Source organism: Ambystoma mexicanum, chromosome 13 (genome assembly GCF_040938575.1).
Source record: "Ambystoma mexicanum isolate Mex_15411 chromosome 13, UKY_AmexF1_1, whole genome shotgun sequence".
Taxonomy (NCBI): Eukaryota; Metazoa; Chordata; class Amphibia; order Caudata; family Ambystomatidae; genus Ambystoma; species Ambystoma mexicanum.
Genome location: NC_090938.1, coordinates 312,635,965 through 312,658,998, shown reverse-complemented (window position 1 = coordinate 312,658,998; position 23,034 = coordinate 312,635,965). Strand labels below are relative to the sequence as shown.

The window sequence follows — 23,034 nt, the reverse complement described above, 5'->3', positions numbered from 1 at the left end:
ATAAATCTAATCTGGATGGGGGAGCAGAGAAGGGCTCAAAAAAAGGCCTCACGGACACAGAGAGCCTTCCTCTGAGTTTCCACAGCCCTCAGGGGCACCTCCGGCAAATACTCCTCAAAAGGCGTCGAGGGCGCTGATTGAATCGGCATCAACGTCGACCGAGGCGCCGATGACTTCGACAACTGCTTTCGAGGCCAGAGCCCCGAGAGTGTCCTTTGACGGCCTCGATGCCTTCTTGGAAGGCCTCACAGGCTCCGACGGTGTCGAGGACCGGGACCTGGACCTGGCACAGGTATGGTGATCAACCTTGTCCGATCGGGACCTCAAAGGCTCCCGATGATCGCGCCGACCACCTGAGCCCGAAGGCGTGCGAGTGGTGGCTCTAGCTCGTTCCTTGCCGGCTTCTCTCGAAGGCGCGGACGGACGGTGCCTTGCGATTCAAAAATCGCCATCATCTGCTGGCAGAAAGCGTCCCATTCGGCCGGCGACAAATACTTGGTGGGATAAGTCACCCGCCTTCTGGCGGAGTCATCTGACGAGGACGGGGAAGGCGAATGGTGACGGCGCTTCCTAGAATGCCTAGAAGAGGCAGAGGAATGGCGGGAACCACTCCGAGACCCTCTGGACTTACGCCGACACGGAGAGTTGCCCCTCGAGTCGTCGGTCGAAAACCCATCAGATTTCGATTTACGGGTTTTAAAAACCCTACCTACCGTTAATTTCTTCTTCCACTCCCGCAAGGCCTTCAATGTCAGGGAGGGCAGTCATCGCAGTCGTCGGTGGTGTGGCTTTCGCCGAGGATCCAGAGGCAGACGTCGTGCGGGTCTGTGATGAACATTTTGGAACCGCAGTCCCGACACTTTTTAAAGCCCAACTTCGGGGTAGAAGAAGATGGTTGTGTTACGCTCACCTGGCTCCCACAGGGGCGTCGGTCAGACCCGGACAGCTGCGGTCTCCACCAACGTGATGCGTAGTGCAGAGATGACTGACTGGACTGGCCCTTCTAATCTTGTCTGCTTGACCCGTAGAAGTATTCTCCTGCAAGTGGAGAGATGTATTTAGCCACCTGTGGATTCAAGTGATGGCACCCCCCACAGTACTCCCACTAATCACCTCCGAAGTGCCTTCTCAGCAATCTCACCTTATACTCCTGAAAGATGAGCTCTCCATACTGCATGGATTACAGGGGCGCGTTCATGCCAGTTACTTCACTGGTTTGAAGGCGTGGGAGAGTTCCTGAGAGTATTGACTCTGAGGTTCCTGGCGAGGACCAGTAAGTATCAAGTTCATAGAGTTCAATATGTCCGATGTTCACTCTTGTTCCCCCCTTCCTTCCTGGTCTTGCAGCTGAGTTCGTGAGAAGATGCTCTCGTGGTAGCTGGTGGCGCTCAGGTAAGAGTCTGTATTACCCGACGCTGTCCGGTAAATGTTGCACGTGTTTAACGTGTTGCTTTTCTCTCTCTTTGCAGGTGCGGCGCATGAAGATGTGGAGAGTTATAGAATAATGCCTCCGGTGGTAAATCAGGTAAGTCTATGGTGATATGAGTTATATTTGTTGGTTTTCTCGGCTCACATTGTTGTTTTCTTTTGTCCCCCAGGTGCCGGAGTTCGGCAAAGAAATGGAGGCAGTGCCGAATCGAAAGATGCTGCGAGGACTGGTGAGTATGGCGCGGCGCTGCAGCTGGAGATGCGACGCGTACTGAAATGATGTTCTTTCCAGGTCCGGAGGCGAGATGGATCCGGAATCAGGTGAGGAATTTGAAAATAGTTCGTTTTCTAACCTTGTCCTTTTCTTTCCTCTTTGTTTTAGGAGCTCCAGATTCGAGGCGGGCGTGGCAGAAGACTGGATGCTGACTGCAGGCACGGTGAGCGTTACGCTGCTGGATGCAGAATAACGCAAAGCGGTTGTTGCTGTTCGGGCGTGGTTTAAATAGCCTCCAAAGTAGTTCCATGTAAGAAGTTCCCCAGAACCATGCCCAAGTAAAAAATAGTCCCTGTAATAAAATAGTCCCATCCAGGCCTCACGTTGGCTTGGACTCACTTGCAGCATGGTCTGCATCAGGTAAGTAAAGTCTATGAGCCTGGCGCCTAAGGCGCCAGGACTGAACCCAAACAGCCCCCAGCCAGGTCTGTTGGGGTTTTAATAAATATCTGGATGCCTGCTTCCGGAGCTGATGGGCTTGGTCCTGAAGCCCGGGGGTAGGCATCATGACAGCTTGTACATCAAAGCATCGAATCAAAAGGATCGGAATAGCATGGGCATAATTTTAGGGGGGGACAGGGGTGTGTGTGTCCCCCAACTTTCATGGCACACCATTTTATCTCCATTCATTTGGCTGGGGCACCTTTTCTTCAGATGTCATGTCCCCCCCAACATTTTCAGCAAAGTTACTCCACTGCGAAATAGAATAGGGTCGAATCAAAGGGGCCGAAAACAAAAAAGGTTGATTTTCTTTAATGTTTTTGGGCAGGGGAGTTGGGGGGGCAAACCCCCATTTTTGGTGTAAAAACCACTTTTTTTTTTCCTGTACGGAAACCCCAAAAACATATACTTTTAAAAAAGAAAAATCAACCTTTTTGTTTTCGGTCCTACTGACTCAACCCTACTGCATTCAATCCTTTTGGTGTCGATCCTTTGACCGGACACCGAAGAAGATGAAGCCATCGCAATCAAAGTAGAAGAATCGAGCGCGCCGAGATTCTGAAGCGAAGACGTTCGCGGAAAAAACAGAACTGAGGCTACAGACGCTGTGCGTCCTATATATAACATCCGGCGACGTCGACTCTGGACGCAGGCCCTCGAGGGACAGCGTATTGATGTCACAGACGCAGGACGCCTACGCCGAAAAAATTTCCGAAGCACCACAGCTGTGGTCATTACAGTCATAGATGTGGAATACGTCAGAGGACAGAATCCCCTCGAAATGTATGTTCTGAAGACGGCCATAACACTCTGAGAAAAGACGTTAGGTATAGCGTCTCATTTACCATTTGAAGGCTGAAACATACATAGACAATCCCACTGGCTTCAAATACGTAGCCTCAGACAAATGGAGATTACACTAAAGGACTCCTCGAAATAAAGATGTGTGACCCTATGAGAACAGAATGACATAGCAGAATCCAAATTTATTAAACTCTGCTCTCATGTTTCTATTGTGCAATTCTTAGAAAACTAATTTAGGTCTGCAAAAGAATTGTGTCACTAACCCCACTTTTTGAAGAAAAAAAATTGTCAAATATTTCTATAAAGATTTGTTTCATGTAAATGTGTCTGTAGAAAAGGACCCATGAGTGATCTTAATTGTTTGTATGTTGATGTATGAGAATATGAATAAAATGTGTTTTATCTTGAAAAGGTTGGAGACAGCATGTGATACTTATCTACAATTGGTGTAGTGATAAGGTGAAAAGGTGGTGCACTCACCATAACAAATCGGATTTAGAGAGGGCTAATCGTTCTCACTGCGTTTTCATATTTCACTGCTTAACACAAACACTTTCTACTCCGGTCGGGAATTATAATAGGTCACACACGACCTTCCTTTGATGTCCTAAGATCTTGTAACACTTGTAAAAGTCGGCTTCTAAGTTTTCGGAGGCTTTCAAAAACGGTTCCCCTTTTTTGTTGGAGACACGCGACCACTCTGATATTTAAAAGCTTAACAATGGAGAATTAAACACTTTTCTTCACACGCGAGCACTATAGCTTTTACTAGAAGTGTGAATGATACGATAGTTTATTCACATAGCGCCTATACACAATGTGTTTCAAAGCGCTTCAAGGCAAGAGAGGGAACAATGGAAAATACAATGACATTCTTACAGGCCATGAACAGTAAGGATGTGAAATTAATTATCGTACTCGGCCTGACGACATTTCAGATAGCTAAGACACAGATAAGGAAGGGAGGGGGAGAGTGGGAAGGAAATGGAAACAGACAGGCGACTACCGTCCTAGGCCTGACAACATTTCTGGTAGAGCCGGAGAAAAACAAAAGGTGAGGGAGAGGGGTACAGAAAGGGAGGGGAGGAACAAAAGAAGCAACTATCGTACTAGGCCTGACGACATTTCAGATAGTGCTGGGGGGCACAAGTAAGGGGAGGGGTGGAGGAGACAGACAAGGTTGCTATCATACTAGGTCCAGGGACAATTCTGATAGAGTAAGTGCATAGAAGAAAGTAAGGGGAGGAGATAAGAAAAGGGAGAGGAGGAGAGAACAGAGAGTAAGTAGTCAAAAAGAGTGGAGAAGCAAGAGTGGAGAGCAAATACAATTGCAGAAGTCAGTAGTAACACATAATGATGCAAGCCAGGATACAAAATGAAGATGGCAACAGCATGATTCAGGGCCACCATGAATACGAGATGCAATGGAAGTCCAGCATGCCAGTTGAGTAAGGGTGATGCATCATGAATCAATGAAGTCCATAAAAGTAAAATCCAGCATTGGCCGCAAGACGGTGATGGTGAAACCAGAATGTATCAGGACAGACTCCTGCAGAAGTAGGCTGAAGGGGTGGGGAGGGGGGGTAGGGTAGAAGAATCAAGCTTCAGAATGATACATTTCTATTGTACAAAACCACTTTCACAACAACAAACCACTTTTACTTGCTGCTTCTTCTACGCAAGTCAATTTAGAGCTGGTAACAGTTACCGGTAAGACTTTAAGAGTGAACCTGAATGCAAAGCTTCACTCACAGGCTCCAGGGACAATGCAGTTTCAGGCTGCTTCAACTTCCCCACTTCAGCTGCTGCTTCTTCTACAGCTTAAGGCACACGTGAAACCCACACCACTCTGCAGCACGGGTGTCTTGTCTGGCCATGCCAACTGGGAGTCTCCTGCAATCCTCTGCCCATCGGCTTGCTTATCGTTATGGGCCGGATGCGTCAGCATGGTCACTGCTCTGCAATTACAGCTACTAGACGCACCTGGGAAGACCTTCAGTCTTGAGCATGTTTCTCTCAGTGCAGCCACGGCAATGCAGGGTTTGTGAACACAGGACCCTCTCAGAGCTTGCAGGTGAAAGCTGCTGTCACCACGTCCCTTCGTGCCTTAAGTGATCACACTTTTTCATGAACCTGCGAGCCTTGTGCTCTTCTCCTGCTACTACTACTGCCAGCCTTCCAGCTCCTGCTCCAACTAGTCTTCCAGCTCCTTCCTTCTTCCCCCCTCCTGCTGCAGCCTTTTATGCCTCTTAGGTGGGGCAATTGATTTCAGTTGTGGTCATTATTACTAACGGCCTGCCCCTGGTAAAGGCTGTTCAGCCTGATTGCCTGTCCTCTACATGCCTCTTCAACCCTCTGTTTCGTCTGAGTCTCTATGGGATTTTGGGATATGTAGTCCACTTTCTCAGTTAGGTTTTTCTACTTCTGATATACTTTTAAGGCTAAATGTAAATATTTTTAACAGCAGGGCTATACGCTTTAAGTCGATTAGAGGAAGATGTGGTAGAGAAGTCAACACTTTCAACATCCCTTGTAGTGTGTCCCGATATTGAGGAGGGCATTTCATGTCAGGAATAAAAAGGAGTCTTTCTTTTGATTCAATAGGTTTAGATGTTATAACCTTAGGTGTTAGCACCTAAGGTTTATCCAGAGGTTGAGAGATATTAAAATGACAATAAGCCATAACCTCTTCTGGCATAGTGGTAAGAATATCCCCAATAAAAGGAAAAATACAACGTCTCCTCCCACGGAATCACCTCACTACCCTGGGCCCTGTTTCCAGCCAGGTGATCCTCCATCACTACACCACCCCCAGGCTTGGGATAAGGAAGTGCCTGCCCTCCTGGGAGGCGACTTCAGGCAGGGTTTCAGTGAGGGATGCGCAGGATTCTTCACTCTCTCCTATGAGCTACTCTAACTTCACCCCTTCCTCTGTCTGCCTACTTCAAAAGGACTCCAGTAATCTGAAACCTGATGCAAGCTGGTCATGCCAGATTGTCTTTAAAGCTCTGGTTCCCAAGGGACCTACTGAAACGAATTCTTATGCACTGGAGGAAGGGGGTTTAACCTTCAAAATGGAATCAAAAGGAGACGTTTCCTGGGTCAGGTACCCCATGAATGTTGTAGGTACATCTAGGCCAGACAGCTAAAAGACACGCAGCCCTGTCATGAATGAGTTGCCTTACCAAGCTAACAATAATAGACCATCAAAATGTGCTTTATAATTGTGTAACCTAAGTAGCCACGATGTCATGAGACATGGTTTACATGTACAGTTTAATGATCTGCCAGATAGCAGGGGTACAGTATTATGTTTTGAACCAGAGGTGCAGATGATAAAAAAGCAACCTCTGCCTAGTGGCGCTTTATTTTCCAACAGCTGTTCTGGAATGCACGTATCCTTTGAACCTGCCCTGCTGCAACTGCAAGGGAGGCACAGGGGGCATCAGAAGACAGTCACAACACAGTTATACGGGTGCACTATGGAACATTATGAAAGGGTGGTCTGTTTAGAAGGACTCCCTTTCAGAAACAGAATGAACTGCATCATTTTATTGATAAACATCAAAGTTCAGGCTTTAAACCTCCCCTATGGTAATTCGTCGCAGACCTGATTTATAGACTCCCTTGTGACATTTATATGAGGGTTCTGCCCAGCCCATATAGTTTAGGACACAGACACATGTAGGGAAACATACTCTATAACAGAGCGCTTGACATTAACTACTATAGGGATAGGCCCAGGGATGGCATAAAATAATACTTATCTTGTCAGGGTACTGTGAAGGCATCATGGAGCAAGGTACAGAACACAGACCTAAAGTTCAGAATAACATGCTTTATTAACTCAAATATCAGGATGGTAGAAGCATAGATGGCAACATTCTGCATCACTTTGGAGGGTGATTGTCTCTCAGAAATCGGCAGAACAAAATTCTCCCATTGGATTGCATTGGGGTTACCATTATTTTAGGAGGGAGAAACGAAAAAGTAACAATAGTTTAAAATGAAAAATCGTGACCGTCCCGCCTAAATTGGGAGGATTGGCATGTATTTAGATGGCCTAACTTGCCCATGCTAAGGTGAGATTTTACTATCTGAATAAAACAAAGGAAAGTTGGGGGCGTGGCTTGGAGCACCGTCGATGTGGCTGCTCCCTTGAGACCAGCCATGTAAAGCCCGCTGCAATAACGAAATCGATGCGGTTCCATGTAGCCCATCAGGAGCCCAATTAACCCCCAGGGCGTCAGAATGCCTGGGGCACCTTTGGGCTGAAGAAGGGAGCGCAACGCTCATGCTGAACGAAGTTATCCACCCAGAACCACCGGGCTCGTATCGGCGTCGGAGGATCCAAGATGGCATCCGCGCGGCTCACCTTGGATCTTCGCTCTATTGTGAGGCGCCGATCGGGTGGTCCCCCGGATCCTCCTCCCGCAACCAGCCCAAAGCAAGCGGCCCGCACAACGAAGTTCCTGGCACCCCTGCGGCCCCCGCGGGGTGCAGCACTTTTCAGCTCTGGCAGGGAGGCGAGAACAACAGCACAATCAGTGCCCCATCAGGTAGGGTCTGCTGGGGGATGAGGGTGGGGTTGGGGGCCCTCTTCATACCCTTCCTGGGCCCCCGCCGGAGGAGTTTGCAGTGCGCGCTCCACTGTGACACAGAGAGACAATCCCCCCCCCCCGGCGGCCCCTGGAACTTGCTCCGGCCTTCTCTCTGTGCCTAATCAATGCCTGGGGGAGAGTCCACATCTGACCCAGACCCCGGGCACCCCGGCCCATGTCTACACTCTGTGCCTCTCCTCTGGCCTGGGAGGCGGAGCCTCCTCTTCTCCCTCTCCTCCAGAAGCTGAGATAAAGTTGGGATACTGTGCGCACAATAGACCCCACTCTGCCAACGCTGGGGGTCCACAATCTTCGGTTTCCAGCTCTACTGCCCACCCACCCTGCAGCCCCAAGCCCTGGAACCTCTGTCACCACTCACTGGAGGTAAGCGGACCCGCCAGGCAGCGACGCCACCCACCTGGTGCCCCGGCCCGGTGGTAGTGCTCTTGGTCCCGGGTACAGAAGGTCTGTACCCCATAATTGGTCGCCCTGCTTCAGCCCCTTCCATCCCCTTTTAGGGTGAGGCTCTAACCCCACAGAATCCTCAGACGAGGCACACTCCAGCTACCCACTTCCTGGGGTGCCCCGGCCCACTACTCCACTCCCGCTCCTTCCACCAACTAAATTCCAGTGGGGACCTAATAGTCTTCTCGCCTCCCTGCGGCAGAGTATCTTACCTCCTCCCCCCACCAGACAGAGGGGACTTTTCCTTCACCCAAATCCCTCAGAACTGTCTAACCTGATCCTCCACACTGTGATGCTTCACATCGGCTGACCTCGGAACCAGCACCCCGAGCCATAACCGGCACCTTGGTGGCTGGACGCAAAGCCAGCCTCTCCAATATCTCCTCCACCCCATGACCCAGCACTTTGTCCAAGCAAACGAAAACATCCAAAAACGAAGACATTGCCACCATGCTTACCGCTCCAGACAAGGGGAAAAAACCAGACCTTGCCAAGCCCACCCCAAAGCCTTCCCAGGAGGGGGGTGATACCCTAGCCACCAGGGGCAACCTACTGGCTTTTATGGCAGAAATTAAAGCCGAGTTTCGGTCCTGCATGTCGGAACTTACCACCAAATTGGAGCAAACTGACCACAGGGTAACCGAGGTGGAGCAAAGGCTAGGTGGGGTTAAGGACCGCTCCCAGGACCAGGCAACCAGACTGGGGGACATCCAACAGGCAGTAAAAGCGCTCCAAGACAAATGTGAAATCCTCAAATTCAAGCAGGAGGACTTGAAGAACAGAGGCCGCCGCAACAATCATCGGATCCGGGGAGTCCCATCCTCAGTCCCAGACAAAAATCTGCCCAAATATATAGGAGACTTCTTCCAGGCCCTCCTCCCGCACTTGGACAAATCCCAATTACTGCTGGATCGTACCCACAGACTGCGCCCGTGCCTGGGGGTGGACTCGGACCTCCCCCCAGATGTCATCACTAGAGTCCACTACTTCTGCACGAAATAAGCCATCTCCGCTATCAGCCGCTCTAGTGATGATCTCTCCTTCCAGGGCTTGCCTATATAGATCTATCAAGACCTTTCACTTCTGACTCTTCAAAGAAGAAGGGCGGTCCGACCCCTGGCCCTCTTCCTTCAGGAACGACAAGTCCGGTACAGATGGCTTTTCCCTACGGCACTCCAATTTTCATTTAATGGCTCTCTCCGGAGAGTCAGTCACTTGAAAGATGCCTCCAAGATCATGCACCCATCCTCCCCCAAAAGGGCAGCCTCGCAGAGCCCGGAGGCAACAGGGAGCCCTGAGTCGGCCCCTGCCCCGCAACCTAGGCGGTCCTCATGGTCGAGAGCATCCAGAAATAACAGGAGGAGGTAATCAAGCCTTGCATTATGCTAAAAGACCCGTTACTGCACTACCTGCCTAGGCGCCCAACCCCCCCTTTGCTAACCCGAAGTATCAGTTCCGGCCCTGCACAAATTTACGGTCACTCATTACGGCGGGCTTCGCCCACAGTTTGTGCCCATTCCAAGGTTCGTTCCATCTTAAAGTCCTTGGAAACGCATGTTATTCCTAATGTCTCAATTGGCCCTGTTGGCCAGGGGTTGGGCTGCACTCACAAAGTTGCCCACCCCACCAGTTAAAAAGTTGGCCTCCCGTTGGGGGCCTGTGTTAAAACCCCAAGAGCAGGACAGCACGCCTCCAAATCACCCCTATGATGGCAACTAATTGGCGATCTACCGTCTCCCCCCACCCCCTCCCCGGAGCAGGAGGTAACTGAGGCCCTGACCCAAGAGCATCAGACGCTGAAATGCCTTTCATTGAACGTTAACGGGCTTAACGCCCCCCCCTCCTCCCCCAAACGCAAGTCAATCTTACAGAAACTACAGGACGAGGAAGCCGGGGTGGCGTTGCTCCAAGAAACTCACCTCCTTCCAGCGGACTTTGGTCGCCTTCGATCCTGTATCTACCCACGCCAGTTCTTTGCCTCGGGAGACTCTAAGAAGGGGGGCACGACGATCCTGTTTAGGAAAGACCTAAATCCCCAGATATTGGACTCTATAACCTGCCGAGAGGGCTGCTTCGTGGCTGTCAAATGCCTTCTGCTGGGGGACCTTTACATCAGTATACGCCCCCAATTCGGGGCAGGCAACCTTTTATGACTCGCTGGGTTCCTCCCTCTCGGGCTTCATGGAAGGCCAAACAATAATAGGAGGAGACTTCAATGGAGTACCAGACCCCACTAAAGATAAATCTCACCCCTCCCACCCCGGGTGATTTCACGCAGGCCCTCAGCCTCCTGCGCCTTATCAGGACTCTAGATGTAGTGGACTCATGGTGGGTGCTCCACCCCACCGAGAAAGATTATTCCTTTTTCTCCCATGTTCATCGAACCTTCTCTAGAATTGACCTCCTCCTATCTTCGCCCCAAATCCTCGCTTTCACCTACGAGGTATCCATCGGCCCAAGGATCCTATCAGATCATGCTCCTATAATAATGGAACTTCGCATCCAGGACCCCAAAGCTAACACCCCACGTAGAGGGTCGCTCTATGACCCGATCCTCAATGACATGCTAACTAGGGAAAAATTGCAACCACCATTAGGAACTTCTTCGAGGAGAAGCCGGTCAGAGACACCTCCCCTGCCAACAACTGGGATGCCATGAAAGCAGTGGTTAGGGGAGCCCTGATAGCCCAAGGGGTGGCATTCCACCGGGACCGGAGGCGAATCCGGCAAGCCCTGGAAGAAGAACTGCAAACAGCAGAAGAAGCCCAAAAGAAGAACGGGTGGTCCCCCAGATCTCAACGAGCCCTCCGCTCAGCCAGAAAGAAGCTGGAGGCCCACTACGCGGAGCATACTGCGCAATTGCTGGCCAAGACCAAACAATTTTATTATTCCAAGAACAACAAGGCTACCAAGCTACTGGTAGCCAAGCTGGCCAAAAAGAGATGCACCGATACCATTGCAGGGCTCCGAGACCCACAAGGGGTGATTCACTATTCTGAGACAATGAAACAACAACTAGCAGTGGACCACCTAACCCATGTCATGATGGCACCCCCACGAGACCGATCCAAACAAAAGGAATACCTGCGGAGGGCCGCCGTCCCACGCCTCCCCGATTCCGTGAGAGAGAAGCTGGAGGCTCCAATAACAGACAAAGAGGTCAATGAGGATATCAAAGCCCTTAAATCGCGGGCTCCGGGGCCAGATGGGTTCTCCTCGAGATTCTATAAAATATTCAAACCCCAACTGATCCCCCACATGGTGACACTTTTCAACTCATTCAAGGGGACGGGCTCAGTGACCCCCCTCAATGCCAGAGTCCACAACTGTCCTCCTTCCTAAGCCAGGGAAGGACCCAAGAGACCCAGCCTCATACAGACCTATTGCCCTACTGAACATAGACGCCAACCTCTACTCTAAGATCCTGGCTAACCGGCTGTCACACATACTTCCAGACATAATCCAGACGGGCTTCATCTTGCATAGAACCGCGGGAGATAATATCCGGAGAACCCTGAACCTGATAGACATTACCCACCGAAACTCCCAAAGCCTCGCCCTGATGGCCCTAGACGCCACCAAAGCTCTCGACAGGGTAAACTGGTCATTCATGGAGTGCACCCTGGAAGCTTTTGGTTTTGGCCCAGCGTTCCGGTCCATAGTTCTGGCCAACTACAAAGCGCCCAAAACCATCCTGAGCATCAATGGTGCCTTTTCATCCCTGATCCCCATGTCTTGCGGGACAAGACAGGGCTGTCCGCTGTCTCCGCTTCGCCCTCACAATGGAACCCTCCGCCCAGAGGATCAGGCAGAACGAACTCACAAAGGACCCGCAGTTGGGCCCATCTCAACACAAAATTGCACTGTACGCCGACGATGTACTGCTGACGCTCTCAGAGGCTAGCACCTCAGCGAGGCATGCCTTGGCAGAAATAAAGAATTTCGGGAAGGTCACCGGCTTCACTGTCAACTTCTCCAAATCAGTGGCCTTGGGCGTCAGCCTCCGGCGAGAGGAAAGGGACACTCTAACCAGGTTGCGCCCAATCAGGTGGTGGGAACGGTCCATCCCCTATCTGGGAGTTCACATCTCGGCAAACCCGAAAGACACCTATCAGGCAAACTTTCCCAGACTATTTCGAGAACTAGAAGGGGACCTGAAGCGCTGGACCATGCAAGAAATCTCACTAATGGGACGGAATACGGCCACCAAAATGAACTTGCTCCTGGGATTTCTATACGCCTGCTCCTCCCTCGCAGTGGCCATCCCAACACCAGCCCTTCAGGATCTACAAAGGAACATGTTAAAGTTTATATGGAGAGGCAAGAAGGCCAGGATCCCCCACAAGACCCTGGTTGGTAACGCCAGGCTCGGGGGCCTGGGGGTCCCCGATCTCCAGCCATATAGTGCAGCAACGCAGCTAGCACACATTCACGCCTGGCAGATAAGCACAGCCCGCCCCAGATGGGTGGAATTGAAACAAGCTCAACTCCCGCTCTCCCTGCGATTCCTCCCACATATCCAGCCCCCCCCTCAGAGAGCGCTGGAGGAACATTTTGTGGACGACCAAACACACTCTAAGCTCCTGGGACTGGGCCCTGAAAAGGAAGGGAATCCCGAGAGGCCAAAGTCCTCTCTCACCAATCTTTCATAACCCGAACTTCTCGCCGGGGGCTCATCCCCCTAACTTCCAAAATTGGATAGATGGGGGCCTCGAAACCCTGGAACAGCTATACTTTGGGAACAAACCCCGCACCTTCGAACAATGCAAAGAGGTGTTTCAACTCCAGGAGGGAGACAGATTCACCTACTGCCAGCTGCGCCACTTGTGCTCCCACCCCCAGACCCTCCAGGCAGCCACTCGCCCTCTGACGTCCCTTGAGCTAACACTTAAGGACCTCCCAGCCAGAGGCAGAACCTCGACCCTATATAGACGTTTCCTGGGGGACTTCCTAGCGGCAAAGACTCGATGCATGGCCCAATGGGAGGCGGACTTGGGTCACTGGATTGACGATCAAACTTGGGTGGACATCTGGACACGCACCCACACCTCATCTTCTTGTGTCACCAACAAGGAATGTGCATACAAGCTCATGCTGCGATGGTACTACCCCCCCGCTCAGATTACACCCTATGAACCCATGAGAGGACCCCTCCTGCTGGAGGGGCTGCGCCCAGCCTGGCTCATTCTTTCACATGTGGTGGACCTGCCCCAAGATTCAGCAATTCTGAGTTAGGTGCCGGTAGACCATCGGACAGATTACCGGGACCGCCCTCCCGCTGGATCCTGAAACCATCCAACTGGGGGTCCCGACCACTGGGATCTACCCCCGCTCCGGAAATAAAGCAAAACTACTAACGCAATGCCTCTTATCAGGCAAAACTGTGCTGGCCCGTTTCGTTTTGGAAGTCCCCGGACAGTCCCTGCATGGCTCATTGGTGGGGTACACTTTGGGACATCCTGATCGCAGAAAAGGTCACCGCGGCGAGAGCAGGGGTCCTGCACCGCTTTCAGAACATCTGGGCCCCAGTACTGGACTATGACCAACGATTCTACGCCTTGACATTCAAACCGATCAACACCCGATGGGCTCTGAGAGATCAGGAGGCCACTTAAGAGGCGGGAGCGGCATGCTGTGATGTGGCTATGAGGAGGGGGAATGGGGTCCGAGGTTGGGAAAGTGAAAGAGGGGGGGAGAGGGGGAGAGAGTACGGACTTGAAGGAACTATTAATGACATGCAAAGTCGCCATGCAATGTTACTTGTAACCTGTACTGCCTTGTTTTAAAATAAATCGGTTTAAAAAAAAAAACTAAGGAAAGTTGGAGTTAAAGAGTTCAACTTAAGTCTGTGTCCAAAACCTATCCTTGCCATCACAACTAAAGCTAAACAATGTGTAGGGATGTCAATAATAACAGAAATAGTGTTTGACTCAAAGTTCTGCGCTTCTTCCCGCTACCCTTCCCAAGTATAAGAAAGTTCCACAAAAGTCTTAGGATTACCCCTCTCAAGCTCGAGGCAATATAGTTCCAAACAATCCTCGGGGTTCCCTTCCCCAAGTTCTGAACAACACAGTTTAAACACAAAATGTCTTGAGGCTCCGTTCACAAGACAATACTTGCAATGCCTTAAGTCTCGAGACTCCCTTCCCTAAGACTTCAACTCAATCACTGGTATTAGTTTCAGTCTTTCAAAAAAAGGTTCAACAGCTTTCTGGATTGCTTCACCAGTCAACTTGTAGTATATCTCGTTGGTTGATTTCACAATGTCCGTAATTTTTATAGTTCAGGGCTCACTGGTCTAGGCACAGTTGTCAGTCCACACAGTGCAACCATCACAGGTCCCGCAACCAGGATCCCTAGGCCCTTCAGCCCTAGCTGCTTCTTGTTGGCCTCTTGGTTTTACATGCAGGTTCACACTTTTCTGGTTTCTCCTGGTCCGCCTCTTGGCTCTGCCATTTTGTGTCACACACACCTCTTGCCAGTCTTGGGCCTTTTTGCACTGCATTTATTTTTAAAAGTTTGCTTTGTCGTGGTTTTATTCCTGTCCTACCTTTCTAGAGCAGTCTCTTGCACTTGCACTCCTTTATATAGACAACTTTCCGATGGGCATTTCAGCCTTGGCAGTTTCGTGCTTTCGCCCATTGAAGTTTTAGTTCATTTAACATTATAATGAGCTTAATTGCAAAGTTTCACTCAGTTCGATATTCACTGGATATTCATAATGCTTGATTTCAAGATTTCCTTCGGTTCAGTATTCAATAAGGACTTGATATGTTTAAGTTAAATTTTCTACTCAGTTCAGTATTCAATATATTTTCATTAAGTTTAATTTCAGGTTTCCATTTCATTCTGTAAGTATTATGCATTCAGTTTGGTAAATGTTACCTCTCTCGCAGCCTGCCCAGGAATGCACCAGTTGCCAAGTGTCCCTGCTGCATCAGTTTTCTACGGCGGTCGATGATCCAGCTTCTGCAAGTCCTAATCCCTACTGGGACTTGCCTTGCATAGGCTGACTGCTCTGCCGCCTCTGGATGGACGCAGACAGCGTCCTGCTTCCTCATAATTCTGCAGTACCGGCTGCTGTTCTCTCATCCTGCGGAGGCTCCCTCCTAGCGCTGCTGGCCGGCATCCTGCCTCCTCCACAGGTCCCACCACAGCTGCTGGTCCTCTCCCTGCAGGCCTCCCTGTTTTTCCTCCCTACAGTGTCCTTATTTAGGTCTACCCGACCACAATAAAAGGGACATGCCTGACTCTCACCACACTCGGCAGGCATCTTCCTCGTCCCAGTGTCAGAGTGTTAAAATGATAGTGTAGTGTTCATTCCTCCTAGTCTCCTCTTCTGCGTCCCAGAACTTTCAAGTGTCATATGAGGGAAACGAGGGGAACAGTTTTATAGTAACCCGGAAAGGTCAGGTTGGTCATGAATAGGGCAAGGGGGATACCATGTCTCACCTGTGGGTACCGCGCTCCCACTCTCAGAGGACCCTCCAGCCAGGTGATCCTCTCTCGCTTCTGCACCCCCAAGGTTAGAATCCAAAAGCGATGGGCTTTCCCTGGCATCCCGAGAAGAGGAGCCAGGGTGTGTAGGAGTGAGAATACCCTCAGGTTTCTCACAGTCCCCTAAGGTACATTAGAGTCTCAGATATTATGCACATCTTGTTTCTTTGTTGAAACTACCACCAGCAAGTATTGCTCCCCTTTTGCTTAAGGTCTTTGTCGGGCTGGGATATTCGTAAACTCAAACTGTGGGTCACCCTCCTGCGGCAGTATCAATACATTTAACACACTCCACTCCTACCAGTAATAATTTCTTCTTCCTTGCATAGGGTTTTTTGTCTGGATGTGATATCGTCATCCACCAGCTGTCACCCTACTCAGTCCACTACTGCTCTCAGGATCAAATGTTCTGCTCCTCCTAGTGCAGTTGTCAAGCTTCGCATTAATGCACTTCCAATCCTTAATCAGACCATCCTGCTGCTACATGCATAGCTGAGAGAGGGCCTCAGCAGAGCAGCTCTCTTGGTCAGTGTCACCATCTCCTCACTTTTGCTCTTCAGTTCATACTCTCCTCCTCACCAGTCTTGCAATGGGTCTGTGACCCTTACTGATGAGCCCTAAGCACTTTTAAAGGGCCTTTGATTGACTTTATTATCCACTGCTGATAGGTCATTCTCCAGTCACTAGACAACCTACATGTGATCGGATAGCCCCCATTTTTATATGCTCCATACCAGTTGTTTGGCCAGTTCCACTCAATGGTTTAGGTTGTAGCCATTTTATTATACCCCCCCCCCCCCAGACTCCCCGGCCTGGTAATTCACACTAATAAGGAGCTCTGTGTCAGAGGCTGCCAAAGACTAAAAAAAGGGTGGACTGCCATTTTGAAGTTGGGACAAAGTGGCATTTCTGTTTTGGAGCTCTGTGGTGTGGGCTGGGTCACCACAGGGCAGCCAACATGGGTTTGCGTTTATAGTAAGTGGATTTCAATCTACTTCACCAGTCAGCACAGGAGAAAATGCTGCACTACCCTGCAAATGCATACTTCGGGAGCAGCTTTTGCAGTTCCACAAACATCCACCCTATGAGGGGAATGGGAGCCATAAGAGAATAGGATTGCAAAGCTTGTGGGCACAGGGCATACTCTCGTTTATTACAGATGATTCACCTGGGAGATGTTTGAGGGGAGTTAATGTCAAGTATCTAGATCTTCTGTTATATTTTAGATGGCAAACTCCTTTCCCTGTTCAGGTCACCCACCAGAAATATAGATGCCTCTGGGTATTTGACTGATCAACTGAGGGGGACAAAACAGTGGAATGCACACAGGATGTTGTTGCACGAGTACTCCAGAGAAGAACACTCTTTGAAGAAAAGCAAACATTAAATCACATCTGCAGCTTTTTAAGGCCATACTGAAATAATATACCATTGTAAAGAGCCAGGAGTATGGGGCCCCTTAACCTAGTAGGTCCTCCAAGCACCTGAATTCAGTGAATTGTGTAGCAGGAACAAAAGCCAGAAACAATACCTTCAGCTGAAGTGGAAAACCTGGATAGATTAGTGATTGCAAATTGAGCATGCATCGAGTTTGAACACTGCAGAGAAACAGCCCAGCTCATGTGTTGACCGACAAGTACCAGGCTGGCAGCAATGAAGGAGTAATAGTGCAGGGAACAGCAATAAGAGCCTGTGCTGGGAGAAAGAAGGGGTGAGGGGGGTCGGGGGGATACTGGCAAAAAGCAGGATAGGAAGGAACCTAAACTGGACTGCTAAATATGGAGAAGTCTTACCCACAACAAAGCAGGTCAGGAGGAAGAGGAGGGTGGGAGCAATAACTCTAAGGAAAGGGTTAAATTTAGAGCTAAATCAGTACCTGGAGACACCAGAGACGCTGCCAAACACCTAGCCTGGTCTGTGATATGTTTATAACTAATTCACCTGCTTATGACCCAGAAGCCCACCAAACCACAATTTCAGAGATTGAAAGTTTGACCCATTACTAAATGGTGTTAATTTTCCAGTCTTTACTCTTGCATTTCCATTTGTTGTATATCCTCCATGATGTCCACTCGATTGTTAAAGCTCGTTTTGCTCTATTTCCATGTTCCATGCTTCAGACCCAATAGTTCTGCGTTACTGAGTATACGTATATGTAAATAAAGGTCGGAAAGGGCATACTTCCCCTACCCAAGATGCCTAGATTTGAAGTGTTGCACGCCATCTTCTCCATATGACAAATATGCACAGCTGGGATAGATTGAGTGGCTCTGGGGGATCCCCCACATACTAACTCCAGAGGTTGCAGCACAACGCTGGTGGCTTCACCTTGCCAGAGACCAGTTTCTAAGTGCGAGATCCAGGATTCAAACTTGTGCTGCTATGCATTGTCTTGATTCCAGCACAAAGGCATTGCCCCCAAGCTATCCTCCCACCCCATATCTCCTCTTTATTGCACATTAGATGAAGATTTTGATAAAGAACCCCGCCCATTATGCAATAAAGTAAAAGTGGTATTATCCGGTCCGATAGCACAGCGAATAGAGCGCTCACTTTGACATCTGTGTAGAGCCTGCAGACGCAGGTTCCAATCTCGGCAAGGCCAAACTCAGACTTTCACACTTCCGAGGTTGATAAATGAGCACCACACACCGTGGGTAATAATAAGCAGCGCTCAGATACCTGGGCGTTCGTAGCACTATATAAATGCTAAATTATTATTATTTTGGCACAGAGATACCTAAGGAATCATGTAAAGAGTTGGCAGATGTCTGGTAGGTGGTTTTAGAGCAGTCAATTGAAGGAAAATAATCATAAAATGGCCCTTTGCTGGTACCCCACTAATTAGGATAATTGTCCGGTAGACATCAAACCCCTGGTGGAAGAGTTTTATCAATGGAGGTGCCATGGCCGACACATGGCGTTACTGTCATGGTAGCCAACCCTTCTAAAATGAGATATCCTCTAATACAGCTGTAACATTATCCGGGTTCTAGCGTTAGGGGTAGCAAATGCATGAGGTGGTTAGCCTAAAAACAATGATTTGGAAAAATTAGTCGCACACTTTTTGGGTACAGCCGGCACTCCTTCAACCGAATTTTGCAAACAGTGAAAACCCTGCTACTTTCAAGCAGGCGCAAAGTGCGAAAATTGGTTAAAACAGAAAAAAACGTGTGCATACATATTTGGTCCCCATTCTTGGATCATGCCTTTCCTTGTAGCCCTAAGGAAGCAAAGTGTTAGCTCACACCATCAGAATATTTCCCTTAAAGCACCACGCAGGGTTTCAGCTAGTTAGCTTGCAAAAACGTCTATTGTATACACAAACTGAGAAAATATAGGCACTACACATTTTCTCTTCATCAGAAGCAACATGAAGAAACAGCATTCCATGACACAACCATAATGCTTTTTGACTCTAGCCATTTTAGTCAATCAAGGCCCAAGTGTTTACCCCACACTCTGAAACTGATACTCAAAAAAACCAAGACTGACTTCTCACTTACCTTAACAGGAAAACATCCAGTGAAAGTCAACATATTTCAAAGTAATCCTTGGAGGGTTAAATATCTTAATGTCTTACAGCTTTATCTTACAACATAACCGTCCAATGAAGAGCAAAAACTAATTTAACTCTTAAAACTCAAGCAATTTCAACTCACTAATATTTTTTCATCCGAGTCAGATCCTGGAAGTGATATTTCTTACTTACTTGTCTCGGAGGACCACCCCTTCAACACAGGCCCCAAACAGGATAACATTACTGAGATCTGCAACATCAAAAGGTTAAGGAGAAAGCATTATCTGTCAGCACACACATCTCCGTTCAGTAACCCCATAAAATCCCAAGGAAAAGGTTTTGGTTCTGTTCTGGAACAGTTAATAGCAATGTAGTCCAAGAAGAAATACTAAAGAAAACTAAAATTAAAATTGGGATATCAGGTTTTGAACTTGGGGGCTATGTAATCGTGAGAGCTTAGGACAATAAAGGACTGGAGCAAATCAAGTAGGAACACATTTCAAATATAAATGGACATTTTTAAAGGTGATTTAATATGGCTAAAGGAGAAAAGTTAACCTGGTGGCAGTTTACTCTCGTTCTTTGTTCTATTGCTGAAAATGATGCAGAACATTAAGTATGTTATGTTGCAATGTATTGCACCATAAAGACAAACTAGTCTTTTTCAGGGTATATGACATGATTTACAGACTCGTTTGTTACTTTTTTTTTAAACCATTTTTATTTTTCGATAGAGGCATAATCAATTACAACATATAATCATTATACTTTGTTAACACAATGCAGAAAACCAAATTTTCATTCAGGGTTAATGTCACCCGATGTTGTGTAAGTTGCCTCCAATTTTTAAACTATAACTTATTATTCGACCACCCTCCCCACTGCCCTTTTTTAAATTTTAAAAACAATTTTATTTTCTTGCAGAGGTAGGAACATTTTACTTTCAACAAATGTACAAGAGTATAACTTTTGACAATGTGAGTCTGTCAAAACTTCGTTGTCTGCTGCTATACAACAGAAATTTCCCATTTTTATCGATTCATTTTTAACTTTCTTCCTTACCCCCCACCCAGATCCTTTATCTCTAGAATCCAGAGTCTTTTGACCTTTCCGCTAAAACGTCCCCATATGAGGATCCCACTTCTTTTGTGTTCCTGGCTGTCAGGAGGTATAAACGTTTTGAGAATCTGAGGTTTGAAGAAATAGGCTTCGCTTTCTTCTACAAAGTTTCGTAAAGGGGACCCAGTAGGCTAGAGTCTCTGTAGTGTTCATTTCTTTCATACATAGGTTCTTGAGTGTAACACTTAGACAGTTAACTCCCTCCCCCCTTTACTTTTCGCCTTGTTCCCTTTTCTCGTTGTGCTGATTCTTTCTCTTTCTCTGTTCTGAGTTGTTAGGTGATCGATATATTTCTGAGGGTCCGTGGTTTATAGAAATGGGCATCCCGGTCTCCGACAAAGTCTCTAAAAGGGGACCATATGGACAAGTATCTCTGGTAAGTCTCTGTTCTTATGGCAGTTACCTTCTCCATTGCCATTACTCCCCATATTTTCACCCACCACCATGGTGTCGTTGGGCCCTCTAGCGTTTTCCACCTTTGTGCCAATGTCATTCGTGCCGCTGATAGTAAGTGTGTTATTAGAGTAGATATATGCCCCAATGCCGCTTATATACCCTCTGCCTCCACTCCCAGCAGCATCACTTTAGGTGATAGTGGTAACTCTCTGCCAGTAATGTCTTTGATGTGTCCTGGTATCTCCTTCCAATAGGTAATCGCCTTGGGGCATGCCCACCACATGTGGAACAGATCTCCTCTCCCTCCACATTGTCTCCAACAGTTTGGGGGATATTCTGAGTTTATTTTGTGTAATCTGTGGGGGGACATATACAATCTGTAGCATAATTTATATGCAGCTTCTTTAATTGCTGTACATTTGGAGGATCTGTGAGCTCTTGTCCATATCTGGTCCCACTCTCTTTCGGTTATCGGCTCTCCTACATCTTTTTCACAATTCTCTTTATATCTTAGGTTGTCCATTGGTTGTGCTCCATCGAGCAGTCTGTAAATTCTAGATGCCCCTCTCCCTGGTTTCCCCGCTTGCATTGTTAGTTCCAAGCCTGTTAGGGTTCTTGTACCCGCTCTTTTCACCGACGGGTGGGAGATCCAGTGTCGTACTTGCATGTATCTGAACCTTTAATTTTCCCCCAGATCAAATTTCTTTTTGCATTCTGAGAAAGGGATTGGGTCACCGTTTTGGTGCATGTCCTGCAATGTTAGAGTGTCTGCGCCTTTCCATCATACCCAGAAATAATTCTTGAAGCCTGGGGTGAAATCGATGTTATGTGCTATTGGGGATAATGGGCCCAACCCTCGTTTGATCTTTTTCATTTGCATGGCTCTGTCCCAGTTACTTAGGGCTGTTTTAGTAGCTCCTAGTAGTTTTCCTTCTATTTCGCGGGCCTTGGGGTTCAGTGCTAGGAGCGCTGTTATCAGGATCTGTGTGGATGCTTGTTCTATGGCTCTCCATCCTTTGGTGTCGGCTGGGTTAGCCCATTGTAGTATAGGAGCCAAGTGCGCTGCCATGATGTATCTGCCCAAGTCTGGAACCCCCAGGCCTCCCAGGAGCGGAGGACGGGTCAGTATGCGTCTCTGTATTCTGGGTCTCTTTTTCGCCCATATGAATCTAAATACCGCGTTTTGAAGTTCTTTGATTATCTGTGGCGGGATCTCTGCGGGTATTGAACTGGTCACATATATTAGGCGGGGGAGAAGGGTCATCTTTATCGCTGCTATTCTGGCAAACCAAGATAGTCCCTGGTTATCCCATCTCAGCAGGTCCGCTTTTAATGGTTTCCAAAGAGGGGGGATGTTTGATTTATATAAATCCTCAAATTTCCTTGCCAGGTGAACTCCCAGGTATTCTAGAGTGTTTTCCTCCCATCTCAGGGGGAATCTCTGCTTCATGCAGTTTATTGTATTTGCGTCCTCCGTTATGTTTAGTGCCTTTGATTTATTGTAGTTGATTGTGAATCCGGATATGGAGGCAAATTCTTCCAGTGTCTCAACGGCTCTCGGTAGTGTGTTCTTAGTGTCTCCCATATAGAGAATCAAATCGTCAGCGTATAGTGCTATTTTCTGCAAGGTCTCCTTGATTTGCACTCCTTTTATATTGGGGTCTCCTCTGTACCGCGCTGCTAGTGGCTCAATAGCCATTGCAAATATTAGTGGGGATAGGGGATGGCCCTGGCGCGTACCCCTCCGTATCTCCACTTGTTTTGAGTCGCGGGTGTTTATCCGGAATGATGTAGATGGCAGTTGAAAATTTGCCAGGATCATCCTGCTGAATTGTGTCCCGCATCTGAATTTCTCCAGGATCATCCGAAGGTATTCCCAGTCCAAGCTGTCGAAAGCGCGTGAAGCGTCTACAGCCGCCATTGCAAATTTCTGATTAGTACGTCTCCCCCATTCGATTACATTTGTGGCTCTTCTAACGTTATCTTGGGTGTGACGTCCCCTAACAAAACCCGCTTGATCTTCGTGGATGATATCTGGGAGTATCTGCGATAGCCTATTCGCTAGTATCTTTGTGTATAGCTTTGTATCTGTGTTTAGGAGTGCTATCGGGCGGTAACTTGAACATTCGGCGGGATCCTTGTTTGGTTTCAGCACAAGGATTGTTGATGATCTTGCCATATCTGGGGGGATCGATCCAGTGTCTCTGTGTTGAAAAGTCAGGTGATGGGGCCCAGTAGTTGTGTTCGGAATGTTTTGTAGTACGCATTTCCGAAGCCGCCTGGGCCTGGGATCTTGTTCCTTGGTAATGAATAGATAGCTTTGTTGAATTCTTGAGCTGTGAATGGCCGCCCCAGGATTTCTGTGTCCTTGTCCGAGATTTGGGGGAGATGGGTAGCCAGTAGATAAGATTTTTGGTCTGTCGTATTTAGGTTTGCTCCCTGTAGTAGTTCTTCATGGAACCGGACCATTATTTCCAGTTTCTCTTCCT

At 48.3% G+C, this 23,034-nt stretch overlaps 1 protein-coding gene across 3 annotated transcripts in view; it reads right to left on the bottom strand.

The window, feature by feature from the left end:
- The window catches only part of SLC12A6 (solute carrier family 12 member 6), a 3,180,404-nt gene that overhangs the window by 1,488,857 nt on the left and 1,668,513 nt on the right, over nt 1-23,034 (bottom strand). For all 3 annotated transcript variants that reach the window (XM_069633764.1, XM_069633765.1, XM_069633766.1), the window contains one exon: nt 19,223-19,280. In XM_069633764.1, coding sequence (XP_069489865.1) covers nt 19,223-19,280 — 58 coding nt within the window. The remainder of the gene's footprint in view (nt 1-19,222; nt 19,281-23,034) is intronic.